At 44.3% G+C, this 16,886-nt stretch overlaps 2 protein-coding genes across 2 annotated transcripts; both read left to right on the forward strand.

The window, feature by feature from the left end:
- Positions 1-4,643: 4,643 nt before the first annotated feature.
- On the forward strand, positions 4,644-6,595 carry LOC100282969 (50S ribosomal protein L34-like). The gene is made up of 2 exons (NM_001155874.1): positions 4,644-4,919; positions 6,192-6,595. Exons 1-2 carry the CDS (start codon positions 4,670-4,672, stop codon positions 6,449-6,451), a joined length of 510 nt encoding a protein of 169 aa, NP_001149346.1. The 5' UTR covers positions 4,644-4,669; the 3' UTR covers positions 6,452-6,595.
- Positions 6,596-11,767: 5,172 nt separating this feature from the next.
- Positions 11,768-14,032, forward strand: LOC100284252 (nodulin-like protein). Its single transcript, NM_001157147.2, has 5 exons — positions 11,768-12,083; positions 12,180-12,242; positions 12,498-12,614; positions 12,710-13,127; positions 13,216-14,032. Exons 1-5 carry the CDS (start codon positions 11,881-11,883, stop codon positions 13,654-13,656), a joined length of 1,242 nt encoding a protein of 413 aa, NP_001150619.2. The 5' UTR covers positions 11,768-11,880; the 3' UTR covers positions 13,657-14,032.
- Positions 14,033-16,886: the final 2,854 nt, after the last annotated feature.

The following is a 16,886-nucleotide window of genomic DNA, read 5'->3' on the forward strand; positions in this document are numbered from 1 at the left end:
CTCATATAAGGACCGGTTTGTCATCTTCACTACCTGTACTCTTTAATAGTACAACCACTCGAGACTGTGTGGGCAGTCACTCAATCCGAACTCGTGCGGTCCGACCCCAGGGTTATGAAGGCTGGGGAGCACCGGGAGGATAAGGATGGGGAAAGTTTTGTCCGGTTTGGACATGGTGGTGGCCTGACTCCTTCCGGATAACCGTTAAGGTTAGGACGTATGAGGAAGGAAAGAGATCTGGCATTCGGGTCTCACGACGGTGAGATCGCAGAAACTGGACTAGTGGGTAAAGTGTACCCCTCTGCGCAGAGTTGAAACCTATTCGAATAGTTCGTGTCCACTGGTATGGACGAGTCTGGTGTGGTATGACAATTAGAGATTTTTCTATAACCTCCGTGAACAGGGAAATGTATGTAAGTGCTAAGAAAGAAAACAAGGCCACGGGAGCGAGAAGCTCAGTGGTGGTTGAGTATTTTTGTTACTTTTAAGTCTTTGGGAAAAACCTTACAGCCACTGCCTTTCTCTAAGAAAATGAAGAGTGACTTCAACCCCCACCAAATAAAACATGTATGATATAGGTCTCTTTCTCTTTACGGGAGCGGGGTGGGCTTGTGGAATACCTAGTGTATTCACCCAGATTTATTTATGTTTTTCAGCAGCCGAAGACTTCTTTTCTGCTATGCTTGATTGAGAGGGTTGTGTCTGCACCCAGTTCTGCCTGTGGCTTGGGCTAGTATATTTTCCTACTGCGCTTCTTATTCTGGCTCTCTCGAGCTTGTACCCCGGTATTGTAATAACCTCTATTTAAACTCTGTACTATTTGAAGTAAGGAATGTGTTTACTAGCCTCCTGGGACTAGTAATTGTATCACATTTGAGTCCCAAAGGATCGGGACGCTTCATAGGTGCAGGACCATCTGCGATGCTCAGGCCAGGCTGGTGTGTTTGGTTCATTAATTATGCCTGCCCCCCGGTGTCTTCGGACTTTTTAGCCTTCTTGTCCAAAACCTTTCAAGCAATCTCCTTTTGTGATATGATTGACATGCGAGGATTGTCAATGACGATGCCCTTGCCTTTGCCTTTATCGGCCATTTCGGGCCGAACCAAGACCTTTTTGCATGTGAGTTCTACTGTATTAATAGGAAAAGGTTGTGTGTCTACTTGCATCTCCTGAAAAGTCAATCGACCCTCATTTATGGCCGATTGTATTTGTCGATGAAAAACATTACAATCATTGGTGGCATGAGAAAAAGAATTATGCCACTTACAATAAGCACGCCTTTTTAATTCATCAGGAGGAGGAATAGTATGAGTTAATTTAATGTTGCCGTTTTTAGTAACTCATCAAATATTTTATCACATTTGGAAACATTAAAAGTAAACTTAACTTCTTCTTGTCGATTCTTTCGAATCGACTGCAAAGCAGAACATGCGGAAGGTATAGCCTGTCCTAGCCAAACCAGTTCGGCGGTGTATACATCCGTGGATTCATCGTCTGAATTATCGTATCCCACTAGATGCATCTTATGGCTAGCCGATTTTGATATTTCCTTACTTCGGCTTTCACAGGTCATAGCCCGCTGGTGCAAGTGCACTAGCGAAAAGAATTGGGTGCCATCTAATTTTTCTTTTAAGTAAGGTCGCAACCCATTGAAAGCCAGTCATGTTAGTTGTTTTTCTGCGACATGGATTTGAAAGCATCGGTTTCTAGTGTCCCAGAACCTCCGGATATAGTCATTAACCAATTCTTCAGGCCCCTGTTGGACTGAGGCTAAGTCAGTCAATTCTAATTCATGTTCTCCTGAGAAGAAGTGTTCATGAAATTTCTGCTCTAGTTCTTCCCAAGAGTTAATAGAGTTTGGTGGCAAGGCTGCGTACCATGCGAATGCAGTATCAGTAAGGGACAACGAGAATAAACGAACGCGGTAGGCTTCCCCATCAGCCAATTCTCCTAAGTGTGCTATGAATTGGCTAATATGTTCGTGTGTGCTTTTCCCACCTTCACCAGAAAACTTAGAGAAGTTTGGTATTCTAGTTCCCTGTGGATATGGCACGGTGTCGAATCGGTGGCTATAAGGCTTCCGATATGATTGCCCTGTACCTGACACACTAACACCGAGTTTGTCCCTGAACATCCTGGCTACCTCGTCTCTGATCCTCTCCGCCATGTCTGGCGACCATCCATTGAGTTTGTGGGTGGAAATCTCAGGTTGCCTGACATCACTCTGTCGGCTTTCCTCCTAGGGATGTTTGAGGTGTGTGTTAGGTGTCCTATTAATGTCACCAGCTCCTGCCCTATACCTCTCAGGCTCTCTTGTGGCCGAACAGTATTCAGCCCTATGTCCATGAGGTGGTATGGTAGGATTATAATGTGTTGCTGGTGGGGCACCATAATGTTGCTGCGATGAATGTGGGAACTGTGCGTATTGCACAACTATCGGCTCTACGTATGCATATCTGGATTGTTCAGCTGTATATGGTGCTACGTGGGTAGTCTTGTACCCAGACCGTCTGTCGTAAAGAACTGGACGGTCCGCGATCGGGTCGAATGGTCTAGGTCTGTACCTGGACGGATCGGTCATATATGGCGCGACTTGGGCAGTCTACGTGTGGACTCGTGTAGAGTCGGATGGTCCGGCGTAATACGTCGGCCGATTCATGCCATATCCGGACGGTCCGACGTAAGATGGCAGACGGTCTGCAACACATCCGGACGGTCCGGCGTGATGCACCGGACGGTCCGTGATGGGGTCGGATTGTTCAGGGTTGTACCCTGGTGGTTCGGCCATGTACGGTGCGACCTGAGTGTTTTGTGTGCGGGCCTACATCTGGTCGGACGGTCCGGTGAAATACGCCGGATGGTCCACGGTATAACCGGACTGTCTGAGATGATGCTCGGACGGTCCAGTCGCGTCCAGTACCTGTCGTGTGCCTAGTGGTTGCGGCTGTGATGGTGACACGAAAGCGTGCATCGGCATACCATATGATGGCTGGGTCAAGGGTGACCCGTTTATAGCCGATGTGTTTGACGCGGGTGGCTCTGTATTAGACTCTCGCAATGGAAAGCTAGGAGCAGCTGATTTTTCGTATGCACGTAGATGCATTTCAACAAATTCATCTACATATTGCTTTAACTGGTCTCCTCGTTGATCCATGAAAGTCGTAAGAGATAGATCTGGAGTACTTACAGCGGGACCCTGAAGTGGAGGTAGGAGAGATTCCATACCGATATCCCCTTGACGGGTGATCTTCTGGTGGCGATCCACCGTGAAGTGTGACAAGTACTTTTCTACCGGCTCCTTGTGCCATTCAGAGAGTTTATGCAGCAGCTCCGCCTATTCCTTGTCGCGTTGTTCGTTCCATTGCTGCATCACCTCCTTCTCATCACGCATTACGAGGTCTTCAAAGGGTCTTTGGTCATCAGCCGGGAGCGCCTCCATGGCCGGCTTGATGATGTTGGTGGTGGAGATCTTGGTGTGATCCTTAGAACCGACCATCTATGGGCCGATTTTTAGCAGGTCTAGACACCTAGTCCCCAGCAGAGTCGCCAAAAGTATGTTGACACCTTTTTCGGGCGCCAAACACTCAACAAGAACCGGCGACGGTGCTCTCTACACAGGCGCAAACGGTTCGCGCCCAGGGGCCGGACGGTCCGCGACCTGACGCAGGGCTAGGGTTCCCTGCCTGACGGCCGGACGGTATGCGCCCTAGGGGCCGGACGGTCCGCGTGTGCGCAGGGGCGGCGAAAGGTCGCCGGCGGCGCCTGGATCTCGCTCCCGGGAGGGACCCCGTCGGGGAGGAGAGATTCTAGGGGTTGTCTAGGCTCGACAGGCCGACCTAGATCCTCTAATCGACATAGAGTCGAAGAGAAGCGGAGAATTTGGGGATTAGAATACTAAACTAGGGCTAAACTAGAACTAGACTAGAACTACTCCTAATGCATAAGGTAAAAACGAGTAATAGACTTGATTTGATCGATTGTTGGGGAGTTCAATCGGCCGTAGCCCTTCATCTATATAAAGGGGGAGGTCTGGATCCGCTTCGAACTGATTTCCGAGTCAATCCCACGGTTTTAGATAACAAATCCCATGAGAAACTAGGAACCCTAACTGACTCTGCGCACGTGCGGACCGTCCGCGCCACCACCGAAGACAGTCCGGACCGTGGACCGTCCGCGCGGCCCCTTTTGGCTTTCAACAACTGTATATGCTCGGACTTAGAGCTAAAGATCCAGAAATGAGGAAGCAATTCTTCAAGCTTTACCATGATACAGTTTTGTAAACATTCTTAATCTTTAAAAGATGCTAACAAGAGTATAGGACAACAATTAATGCTTCTGCATTTCAACGTATCTTATCTTAACATATTTTACTCCGTAGCAATGCACGGGCATACAACTAGTATCATTGTAAGTTTTATAATGGAATGAAGCCCTCTAATTAATGGTAAAATAGCGAAACTCACTTTTGATAATGGCGCAATCCTAAATTTCTCCGTGAGGAACCGGGATTCTCCAGGGCGGAGGAGGGGATGTGTGGGTCAAATGTGCACTAGCCCATAGGAGGCCCATAAGGCCTGTCTCATCAAGCGTGGATAAGATAAAATAAAACAAGCACCAGGGACAGGGAGTGGCTAGACCGCAGCAATTGCGATTGCGAGTCCTCCAAACCATGGCGCTCGCCCTGGCCTCTCCAATGGCGTCTCTCTCCTTCCACTCCGGGAGGATCTCGGCGGCGTCTATCGGAGGCGTCGGCCGCACTCGCAGGGCGGCCCCGGTGGGCGTATCCGCCTCGCCGTTCCTCCGGAGCTCCTTCGTCTCGTCCTCCTCCACGTCGTCCGCCTCCGCCTCCGCCTCCCCCGCTTCGCTCGCGGCGGCTGTCTCGGCGTCTCTGGCATTTACGTCCTCCTCCGCGTTTGCGGGTGAGAATGTATCCTGTAATCCTTTTCTTCCTGTATTCGTGTGCTAGCGTTTGGGCGGCCATTTGTTTTGGTCTTTATTTGGGGAAATTTTGTGGGTAGTTTGCTTACTAGTAAGCTCGTACGGGGAAATGACATTAAAAATTTGAAATTATGACTTCATGACCGTGTGTTGACGATAGATTTGCAGAATAGGATGTTTGACTTGCTAATAATTCACTAATAATACAGTAAGCTGGTATCAAGAGGGTGGAGTTTTGGAATAGTTTGTTCTTTGTTGTTCATTACTCTAGTAGGGTGAAGAACAGTAACTGGGGATTTATGTTGTTTTAACGTTTGAACCGGAATTAATTACACTCACTTCATCTATACAAACAGAAATAAGGGTGTCCTAACTAATTCTTTGAAAACATTGAAGCTTGTGTGGTTGGTATTATAAAAAAACCAAAAATTCAGTTAGTCGGGCATATTAATAGAGAAGGACTAGATACACCAACATCGTTGAAAACAAAAGAAAAATGCTCACGAAACGAAGCGATGGCAAGACAATCACCAAAATAATAGTACATCGCCAATAAAACCATCAGAGCATTGGCAATCAGAACACGCCCTGATAGCCAAACAAGATATGGGGTGGGGTTCATATGATGCCTCCAAGGAGGTAAACAACATCTGCAGGTGCCGCCATCGATTATAGAACCTATGCTTTTGAACCAAAATCCCCTTAGGGTCTAGAGACCTCTTGACAATGCCTACAAGGAGGAGTGCGTCACCATTGCTGGCATCAACAGAAAGCCGAGCGTAGCTTTTGTCGAAAATCTGCTACCCCAAAACCCACACCTTGTTCCTGCAATGGCAAGGAGCCCACCAACGGCACTGCATGTTGTCATCCACCAAGTCTCAAGATAAAGTCATTGCAATAGCATTTTCTTTTGCTTGACAAGAAATCAAGATTTAAGAAGGGCTGCATATGACAGGACTATTAACCAATATAGTGAAGATTATATAACACAGTTGAAGCATAAACGCTTCCAAGAAACTTGATCTCAGGACTGATAGTCTGATACTACGACAACACTTTAATCACACTCGACTTTTCCATTACCTAAAGCAAATCCCAAAGCTCCTAAAAGAAGCACGACAAAGTTGAATCCAACAAACCATTTAAGCATTGTATAACAATCCAAACACAACCAGATAGGTATTCACAAATCAATGATTGTGAGTGCATGTGTGCCTTCGTTGTTCTTATACTTATAGCATGTTCTATGCCAGGTTCATCTTTGGGAATCGAGTTCAGCTACAGTATAATGACAACACGGAGATCCCGTGGTATGCAGATTAGGGCTGGAAAGGCTGCCCTCTGCATGACCAAGAGGTCAAGGTCTAGGAAGTCACTTGCCCGTACACATGGTTTCCGCAGGCGGATGCGGACTACTTCTGGAAGGAAGGTACTGAAGCGCAGGCGCGCCAAAGGCAGGAAGGTTCTTTGCACAAGGACAAACTCAAACAGTGGGAAGAAAAGAATGTTCTAATTACACTGCAATTTGATGTGCTCGCAACTGTAAGTGTAATGTCTACTTGCAATCTTCTAAGCCGCCATCTATGTGTAACAATCATGTAGCATCCTATTCCTGTTTAATTGGTTAAAAATATCTGGATCACCTTCTGCTTCCAAGGTTTTATTTGGTGTATGAATGATATTTTCTTATGAATATTTACTCTTCCCTAGTGGGCCTGAACCTGCGTGCAGTATGAAGGAACACTTGAGAGTAGATACCGTCGCTGTTATGAAGTAGGATCTCCTTTTACCCTGCCCATATTCCGTTATGAATACTGAATCTTCCCTGTTGGGTCTGAAATTGTGTGCAGTAGCATCGTTCGCTATACTGAACTAGGATCTCCTTTTGCGTTGCAGGGATAATCAGTTAAACTATTATATACTCCGGTTCCAATTTATAATTCATTTGACTTTTTTACACTAAGTTTGACCATCTCGTTTTATTTAAAAAATCATAATTATTGTTAAAGTTTACTGTGGTTTTGATTAGCATACAATATACTTTAAGTATGGCTTTGGATTTTTTTATTTTTTCAAAAAAAAAATTGAATAAGACAAACCGGATTTACCTTCATTAGCTGATGATGAAACTACTTACCCGTGCGGCCGTTTGATCCTTGCGCTACTTAAATTCTCTTTTCGATGGAGAGAAAGAGGCCGAAAGGACTCTGATGTCTAAAAGTAGAGTAAATTAAAGCACCTAATTATTTTCTAGTAAAGACATATGTATGAAATTAATTTATTTAGATGCACAAACAAGACGGGTTGTTATATCTACCGTAAAAGAGTCATGCAACATATGTCTAACAGAGATTAAAATAATTTTATATTAATTAGCTGAAGCATAGATCAAACTTGCACCATAAATTTATATTTTAATGAACTCCAACAGAGATCATAATAATTTTGCATATGCGATATGTTTAAAGAATGAAAGACATACATGATTACATCTCTATTAACTTGAATTTAGGTGTTGTTTGGTTCAGACGTTGTTAAGGGAATGTAATGTGATCTCTTACAGGTGGTAATGGTTACTGGTTATAATTGGATTGGATAATAGTATCTAGTACTACTGGAAAGAGCTCAACCAAACAAAAATATCGATATCCATTATCCCATGTAATCTGTTTGCGTTACATTTCGGCAAATCAAACACCGCCTTACATCTAGGAGGACCGTTCAAATTAAAAGCTTCGGCAATAACTTGAGAGCTAATTGTCATTGTCAATTCCTTTCCAAATATAGATGATCATATAACTTCGCAGGAAATTGTCTCTCATTTTATTCTGTATCCGTGTTTTGACAAGTTTCATAGCTAAAAAGGCTCTCTAAGTGGATGCAATTGAGACTCGAAGGTAATCCTTATAATCTGTCAAACATTGGATATATGAAACTTTCACGTAGTTTAACAAGGCATTTCATCAAATCAGTAGGTGATGGTAATGTATTTAGTTCTGGATGATTGTATACATCAAAATGATAATGTGAAAGCTAGCGCTTTAATTGGTGGGACCTTTCTTGATTGAAAAAAAAAAATCAATAGGATAATTTTTTTCTAGTGATCTGATGTGTATATCTTTGACATATCAAGTGTCAGTTCTTGGAGCCAAACAAGCACAAAGCGACAAAAGCTCTATTGCTTGTGAGCTAAAGCGATCGATCTTCCAATTGGCCCCATTAAATACATCTACTTTATAATGGTGAAGAGTTATTGTGTTATTACGATTGTTTCTAGACTTAGTCACATGAATATATAGTCATTCTACGAGTCCATTTTACTAAAGTAAAGCTGCGACAAATCTAGCATGCAGCCTGCATGATTAGGCCCCACTCAAGTTTTGACGCAATAATGGGATCCCGGCCGGTGATGTTCCGCATGCCTGCTTACACAATCAGGGAACGGCTTAATTTACTCTATACATACTGCTTCATGTTCGATCTGGCTGGCCACAGTCAGGAACGAAGGGCAAATTAGTGATGGTATACAACACAAGATATATATAGGAGTTGAGTTGGAGGAGCATCAGGAGATGGGATTAAGCTCTGGGCGGGTTCAGCGAGTGGCTAGCCGACCGATCCTTGTCCTGGCCTCTAATTAAAATGCCAATCAGCAGGGGCAGGGCGTCATTTATTGGCCACTTGCTAGCCTGGTGCGTTCCAATCCACACTCGATTATAAGCTCTGCTACTAGAACTTGTCTAGAAAGAGACTGGCGCACCTGTGTGTGTGTTGCCGGCCGGCCGGATCGACTTTTGGTTCGTGAGTCGTGACGCAACCAGCAGTAGTAGTATTTTCATTATTCTCCACCGGGGCTTTTGTCCTTCCGGATACGCGCCGATCCTCCTCTCTACTCATCTGCGGATCATATTCACGCGTACACGCGAATCAAGACACCAAGAACCGTACGGTTGTTTGCTAATTTGCCTTCGCTAAAACGTACTGCTACTTGTCATTTAGGACAAGCTTGTCTACCTCTTACCTCTAGCTTTCAGAGGTTTTACATATATCAACTCTAGTTTCATGCGACCGATTAAACAAATTAAGGGAAATGGACAATTTATTTGTATCTTAATATTTCAGCAGTAAAGACTGAGAGACAAAGTCTATTTTCGACGGCCAAAAACCACCGAAAATAAACCTTATATCACCTAAGTTATTTTCGGAAGTCCAATCCCCTGAAAATAAGCTATTATTTTCAACGGGCAGACCTAGGTTGCCGAGAACAACCTATTTTCGGCGGTTGTCTCGTCGCCGCCGAAAACTAACTCGGCTATTTTCAGTTGTCTGCGTACTAACCATCGAAAATAAGTATTTTCAGAGGAAAAAAATTAGAAAAAAATAAAATTAATAGAAATTCACTAAGAATATATATATATATATTACAACAATACAAATTCATCACAGATATAATAATTTATCCATAAAAGCACCAAAAATATCACAAATCATCCACACAAGTATCACAATACATACACTACGACCGTCGAAAATAACCTTATCTTCGGCGGCATGTGTCAGTCGTTGAAAATAATGTATTATTTTCGACGGTCAAGGTCTAGCCATCAAAAATAACCCTAGCCATCGAAAATACTCTTCAGAGCTGTTATGTGAGAGAGAGTATGATAAGTACTGTCATCCAAATATCAGTTACTACAATTTTGAAGCTCCCTTGGCAAGGAGACGAGACGACTAGAACCGTCAACTCCACGATGTGAGACTACCATATATTCAAGTTTCAAATCAAATCCACCTTCGCCTCTTCCATTCCCGTTTCCAGATAAGTAAAGCAAAAGTGTGTGCAAAAGGGCACAAACAGACCGCACAACAAGCATGTCTGCCGCGCCGTGAAAAAAGCTGTTGTACGCTGTGAGCTGTGAAAAAAGCTGCTGTGGGCTGTGAACTGCTAACAAGCTAAAAAATCGTTTTGTGGAAACCACTAAAAATCGCTAAAAAAATCTTTCATATATATTTTCATAGTTTCACCTAAAAGCTGCTAAAAGCAGGTGCAGAGGTGTTTTCAGTTTTGCACTACAAGAAAGTTGACTTTTAGAAAAATCTGCTTTCCAGATTCAGCCGTTTAGTTTGACTTTTGGTTTTTATAGGGCAAAAGTCAAAAGCCAAAAGTCAAACCAAACACACCCTACAAACACACGGGGCTACCGAACGTTGGCTTAGTTACATTACATTCTTCAACTGCAACGTCGTCAGGGCACGCAGGGCTACCAAACGCGAGTCTGGGCTGGGTCAACGCAGACGGGGAACCTGAGTACCTGACCGAGCGCGAACAGATAGACCCGATATGTCCTTGCGACTGAGCGTGTATATCATAATTTGGCATCACATATATTTATATATATTCGGCATCAAAATTCGGTACTAAATAAATGAAAGAGAAAAGTCCATATCATAGATCGCACTCAGGCCCGCCGGCCTTCTGGGATGGTTGTGGCTGCAGAGTGGCCGGGGAGACGTAGCTTTCCGCAGCCGCTCGCACTGCACTGCATCCTCCTGTATTAGTATTTCCCGGCCCTGCTGTGGTGACGGTTGCGTCATTTATTTATATATACACACCAACAAAAAAAAGGAGAGAGCATCATTTTGTCGTAGTGGTCGACACCACTGAACTCCACGCATGCAAATTTCCCGCACACGAGAGGTAACGTAGCCCTGCTAATGCTTCGAAGCTCGACGTTCCATGGAACTTGGATGCAGTCGCCTCTATTCGTATTCTGCTCTTTGCTGAGTGTTAAAATAACATTCTCGGTGACGACCACGTTTATCAAAAGTAAGACACTCGGCATATACAGACACTCAGTAACGATAGCTTTGCCGAGTGTCAAACACTTAATGACGACGTTCGGCAAGGGCCGTCAGCAGCCATTTATAGCTGATGGCTGTTACCTTTGCCGAACGCCAGCGTTGGCACTCGGCAAAGAAGCTATCTTGCCAAATGTCGTACGACTGACATTCGGCAAAAAATACTCGGCGACACGCCGATAAAAACTTCGCTGAGTGTTTTACAGGCTTTACGAATGCTTCAGAAACTCGGCAAGTAGATGTTTTCGATGGTGTGATTTAATTTACTCGAACTGCTTTGGCAGCAGACTGTTCATCATTGTTGATAGATAAAACCTTCAGCTCTCTATGCATGTCTGGCTAGCTAAGTGGTATCTGCATGCGATCAATCATTGGCCTAGGAAGAAGTTTGGTTGAATCTGATGGGACTGATGATCGGGTCCTCCTCGAACGCTGACAACTTCAGAACAGCATGAATAATTAATGGTGGTGTTTCGGCCGGCAGATACTGACATGTTTGTAGCTAGCTATCTTAGCGGTAGCCACCAGTTCTACTGAGTTTGGCAACCACGATCGAAGCAACATAGCTAGGCAAAGTGGCAAACATGCACATATCGGCTATGAGTTTTTTTTTTTTGAAGATCTGTAGCATAAGAGAGATGAGACCGTTGACGATTCGTTCCTTGATGTGTCTGCCAAATGTGTACAATACCACTCAAATCTGATAGAAGTTTGATGGCTTCTTGCCACGCACGCTGGATCTGCTGTGGCTCGATCAGATAGATGATGCTACAGCGCTAGCGGCCTACTGAAGTCGGTCTCATCCCCATCGTCGTCTGCTTCAGAAAGAGGTACTATAGCCACCCCGGGCCCCACGATGCCCACTCGCGGAGAACTGCCGACGTCTGCGCACGCACAAACGGCTTCCAGATGACCGAGATGCCACTACCACGAGCATATATAAATAGAGCAGTCCCCGAGCACATTTCTCTTCAGCTCGAGGCCTTGTCTTGAGTTCTCTAGCTCGTCCACAGGCCTGGCCAGCTAGCTAGCTAGCACTGACACTGACCGAGACCCTGCAGCTAGCAGCTGATCGATCCATCCATGGCCATGGGCTGCTGCTACGGTGATTTCTTCGACAAGGCCAAGCCTTACCTCGCCATGATCTCCCTGCAGTTCGGCTATGCCGGCATGAACGTCATCACCAAGGTCTCCCTCAACCACGGCATGAGCCACTACGTGCTCGTCGTCTACCGCCACGCCTTTGCCACCGTCTCTATTGCACCGTTTGCTCTCATCCTTGAGAGGTACTACTCACTACAGTACTCAGTTTCTCTTGCTCGATCTGTATACCAGCTAGCCATCACTAGACTTGGGAATAATATAATGTGGCATGCATGCAGGAAGGTGAGGCCCAACATGACGTGGTCCGTCTTCCTCCAGATCTTCGTGTTGGCACTGCTCGGGTTAGTGCCCAAAATGAAACTCTGTGCCGCCTCGTGTCATTTTTGGTGCCCAGATCGATCCAACTTAATTAATGATTTCCATTCTTTAAAAGAAAAAAAAAACAAAAGAGAGAGAGCACTAGGTAGCTAGTTGTTCCAGGCTTTTCGCGAAATAATTGTTAGTCAGCTTTAATTTTGTGGAGCACTTAAACCAACACCACGCTATTAATTAAGTAATAATTAACCTCGTTAATGTCGTTGTTGTTTACCTTACAGGCCTGTGATAGACCAGAACTTCTACTACGCCGGCCTCAAGTTCACCGGGCCGACCTTCGCGTGCGCCATGAGCAACATCCTTCCTGCCATGACCTTCGTCATGGCCGTGATTTTCAGGTATATATGGTTGCTTTAATTGCTTGGTACATCACCAGCTGATCGATCGTCGTCTAATCTAACATTAACCGCGCGCGTGCATGCCATGCATGCAGGATGGAGAAGGTGGACCTGAAGAAGGTGCGGTGCCAGGCGAAGGTGGCCGGGACGCTGGTGACCGTGGCCGGCGCGATGATGATGACGCTGTACAAGGGCCCGCTGATGAAGATGGCGTGGACCAGCAGCGGCCACGCGCACGGCGGCGGCGGCGGCGCCGAGGCGGCCGTCATCGACCCCAGCGGCAGGGAGTGGTTCCTGGGCTCGCTCTTCGTCATCGTCGCCACCCTCGCCTGGGCCTCGCTCTTCATCCTCCAGGCGCACACCCTGAAGCAGTACGCGGCGCCGCTCTCCCTCACCACCCTCATCTGCTTCGTCGGCACCCTACAGGCCATCGTCGTCACCTTCGCCATGGAGCACCGCCCCTCCGTCTGGACCATCGGCTTCGACATGAACCTCCTCGCCGCCGCATACGCCGTGAGTGTGTCAGCTAGCTGCCAGATGCGATCAAAGTACGTGCCTGCATGATGCGTATGTATATATACTAACAATGCCGTCCGTTCAGGGCATTGTCACGTCGAGCATAGCGTACTACGTGCAAGGCCTGGTGATCCAGAAGACCGGGCCCGTGTTCGCGTCGGCGTTCAGCCCGCTGATGATGATCATCGTGGCCGTCATGGGCTCCTTCATCCTCGCCGAGAAGATATTCCTCGGCGGCGTCCTCGGCGCCGTCCTCATCGTCATCGGGCTCTACTCGGTGCTCTGGGGCAAGCACAAGGAGACGCAGGACAAGGAGGACGATGAGACGACAGAGCTGCCCGTCGTGGCAATAATGGCATCCAAAACCAATGGAGTCGTCTACGACGACGACGATGACGTCGTCTTCGTCAAGGAGATCGCCGCCGCCGGCGCTGGCGCTGTTGGAGGAGATGACTCGGAGTGCAGGAAGGCGACTGGGGTGGTGAAGTCATCCTCCCGTGGACACGGAGCTGCTGGTGCAGTTTGATGGAACATGCATGGAAGAGGCGGTGTCCAACTGCTAACTTCCTTTCCTTGCATTGCCATGTGTGTCCCCTAGTATCTACTGACGTTGCATGCATCACAGGGTCGGGTGATTGAGAGAGGCAGCTGCGATGCAGAGTGGAAGGACTGGAATAATTTTGTTCTGTGCCCTTTTGAATTTTGCTACCTTTTTGTACCGTAAGATGTATCTACTAGTATATTTAACTTGTATTTTCTTATGCTTTAATTTCTGTGGAGAAAAAAGTGATGTTCCGGGACTTAAGCGAAGGACATATATATATGTATGTATCACATCGGCTTTTGCCATGTAATATATTATTGCTTTTCTCATCGAATAAAAAAACATCGCCCTTGCCAACAATATATTCAACTCGTGGTGACTAAAGTAACGATCAAGATGCACTACCGGAATTTGGCTCTTTGCCGAGTGTCATATTCTTTGCCGAGTGTTTTATTTCGGGCACTCGGCAAAGAGCTCTTTGCCGAGTGCCACACAAAAAACCCTCGGTAAAAGAAAATACTCGGCGAAGAAGCTCTTTGCCGAGTGTTTTATTTTTGACACTCGGCAAAGAGTTTCTTTGCCGAGTGTCTTTTTTTGACACTCGGCAAAGGGCTCTTTGCCGAGTGTCACAAATACAACACTCGGCAAAGAGCTCTTTGCCGAGTGTTTTTTCTCCAACACTAGGCAAAGACAATTTAAAAATCACATTTTAAAGTAGTAAATTAATTCAAATGAAAAAGTTTTCAACTACAAATTTGTATAACTCATCATGATGTACAATTTATATATTGAACATTTCTTCATATGACAAAATAAAAATAAATTTGTTCACAAAACCTATATCTCTCTCGTAGTTTATGAAACTACGAGAGAGACGTATAGAATTTGTGCATATTGTTAGAACCATCATCTGAGATAAACAAATTACCAAACAACCAAAATAAACTTTGTAGATCTTGAGAAGTTATAGAAGTTTATAGTTGACAACTTTTTCATTTGAAGTCATATTGTAAACGAAAACTATGTCTGAATTTTAAAAATTTAAAATTTGAATTTTGAAAACGACTTCGAAAGGAAAAACCATCAACATGAAAGTTGTAGGTATTGAAGAGTTATGAAACTTTGTAGTTGACAATGTTTTAGTTTGAAATCATCTTGTTATGCAAAACTATGTTTGAATTTTGAAATTTGAATTTTTCAAACTGTGTCGGATGGAAAAACCACCAAAATAAAAGTTGTAGGTCTTGAAATGTAATGAAACTTTGTAGTTGACAATTCTTTGATTTGAAATCATCTTATCATTGAAAATTTCGTGTGAAGTTTTTAAATTTAAAATTCAAATTTTATAAATGGTCTCGGATGTAGAAACTATTAAAATAAAACTTTTAGATCTCAAAAAGTTATGCAACTTTATAGTTGGTCACATTTTCAAATGAACTCATTTAGTGCCTTAAATAATCAAATTACTCTCGATTTGTTATAGTACATGAGGAATGAAAACGTAGTATAAACATAATTGGTGTAGTAGTGTAGTGGTATAGAAGGGTATGCGCGAGAGAGAGGTCGCGAGTTTGAATCTCACCATTTACAAAACATATAAGTTTGATTCAAAATAATAGTGAAAAATGATAGGGCAACAGGTAAGGTAGTAGGGTAGGGTTGGAGAGTTGTTCCTAGAATTTAAAAAATGTTTTGCTGTTTTTTTTTAATTTTTTCGATTCTTAATTTGTCGAGTGTTTTTCTTTGCCGAGTGCTTTTTGACACTCGGCAAAGTCTTTGCCGAGTGTCCGAAAAAAAGCACTCGGCAAAGAACCCTTTGCCGATGAAATCTTTGCCGAGTGTTCTTTGCCGAGTGTTACACTCGGCAAAGCCTTTGCCGTGTAAAATAGCCTTTGCCGAGTATCTTAGACACTCGGCAAAGAACGCGATTCCGGTAGTGATGTACGTTCAGAAATTAAGAAACGGTTTTTAACTACTGCGTTAATTATTCCCGTGTATATTGATACTCCATCTATTCTAACATATAAAGTATTTAGTTTTTTTAGAGAGTTAAGCATCGATCAAAATCATAGTTAAAATTACAAAAATTGTAACACAAAATAGATATACTATCAGAAGGAGTCGGATATGGATATATTTTTATCACCCGTGGGTCAAAATCGTATCCGATCCGAAGTCGAGCGAGCACAGATTAGAATATTATCTCTCACCCACGGATTATCCGTTAGATATCCGAAACTAACTCATAGTTTATTTTTTGGCTAGCCCATATTACATAACAAAAGCAAACCTAACACCATGAACACCACGTCTAATTCTCTCAATTCCTCACGGTTGGCCGCCCTTTCTAGCCTTGCTAGCTTCATGTGGTGTGCCTTATGTCCCTTCCAATTCCCATAGGCCGCAGCACAGCTGGCGACTGGCCGGCAGCTGTCTCTTTCAAGCTCTAGTGCCCATTGCTGCAGCCCATAGGTCCATAATAATTCTTTTATTAAATTTTTAATCATGTAAGATGGTGAATTGGAAAGCAAATTCATTAATTATGCTATTGAATTGTTGAAAATTGTTTGTGTTTGTCATATCCGACCGATATTCAAAACCCGTCCGAAATCCGATAGACACAGATATATTGATATAAATTTCTATCCGTGGGTATGGTCATGGGCAGATATTAATTGCAATCGTAGATATGGTTGCAGACACACATTTACAATATCACATCGAAGTCCGATTTGTTGACATCCCTATCCGGGTGCTTATATAAGCAAGCACACACTAGTGTTTCGGTGTCCTTTTCACTTTTCAGCATGCATGCACCGCTGGGCACCAGTACTTATTATGAAATGCATCGAGGAAAAGCATGTATTGCGTCACCCATATTCGTCAGTGGGGGATTCATGGGCTTGCATTCAGATTCCACTAATGCTGTAATGCAGCACCTAGCTTGGCCGATCGGTGGCAAATCCCCCCAAAAAAATCACTTTATTGAGCGAGCCGACGGGACAATTATTTGTGCGTAACGTCAAATAGCTCATTGGTTGACGTCGATGAACATTTATTCGGATGTTTGTTGCTAAGGCTGCATCCCTTTCATTTTTCTCCTACGGGTTGTTTAGATCTATTTATTTTAGAGGATTTGGACTTAATTAAGTAGTCTGTAATTTGACATTCCATCACTTTCTAAAACTCAGATATAAGTTTATGTCGAATTC

This window comes from Zea mays, chromosome 3, assembly GCF_902167145.1.
Source record: "Zea mays cultivar B73 chromosome 3, Zm-B73-REFERENCE-NAM-5.0, whole genome shotgun sequence".
Lineage (NCBI taxonomy): Eukaryota > Viridiplantae > Streptophyta > Magnoliopsida > Poales > Poaceae > Zea > Zea mays.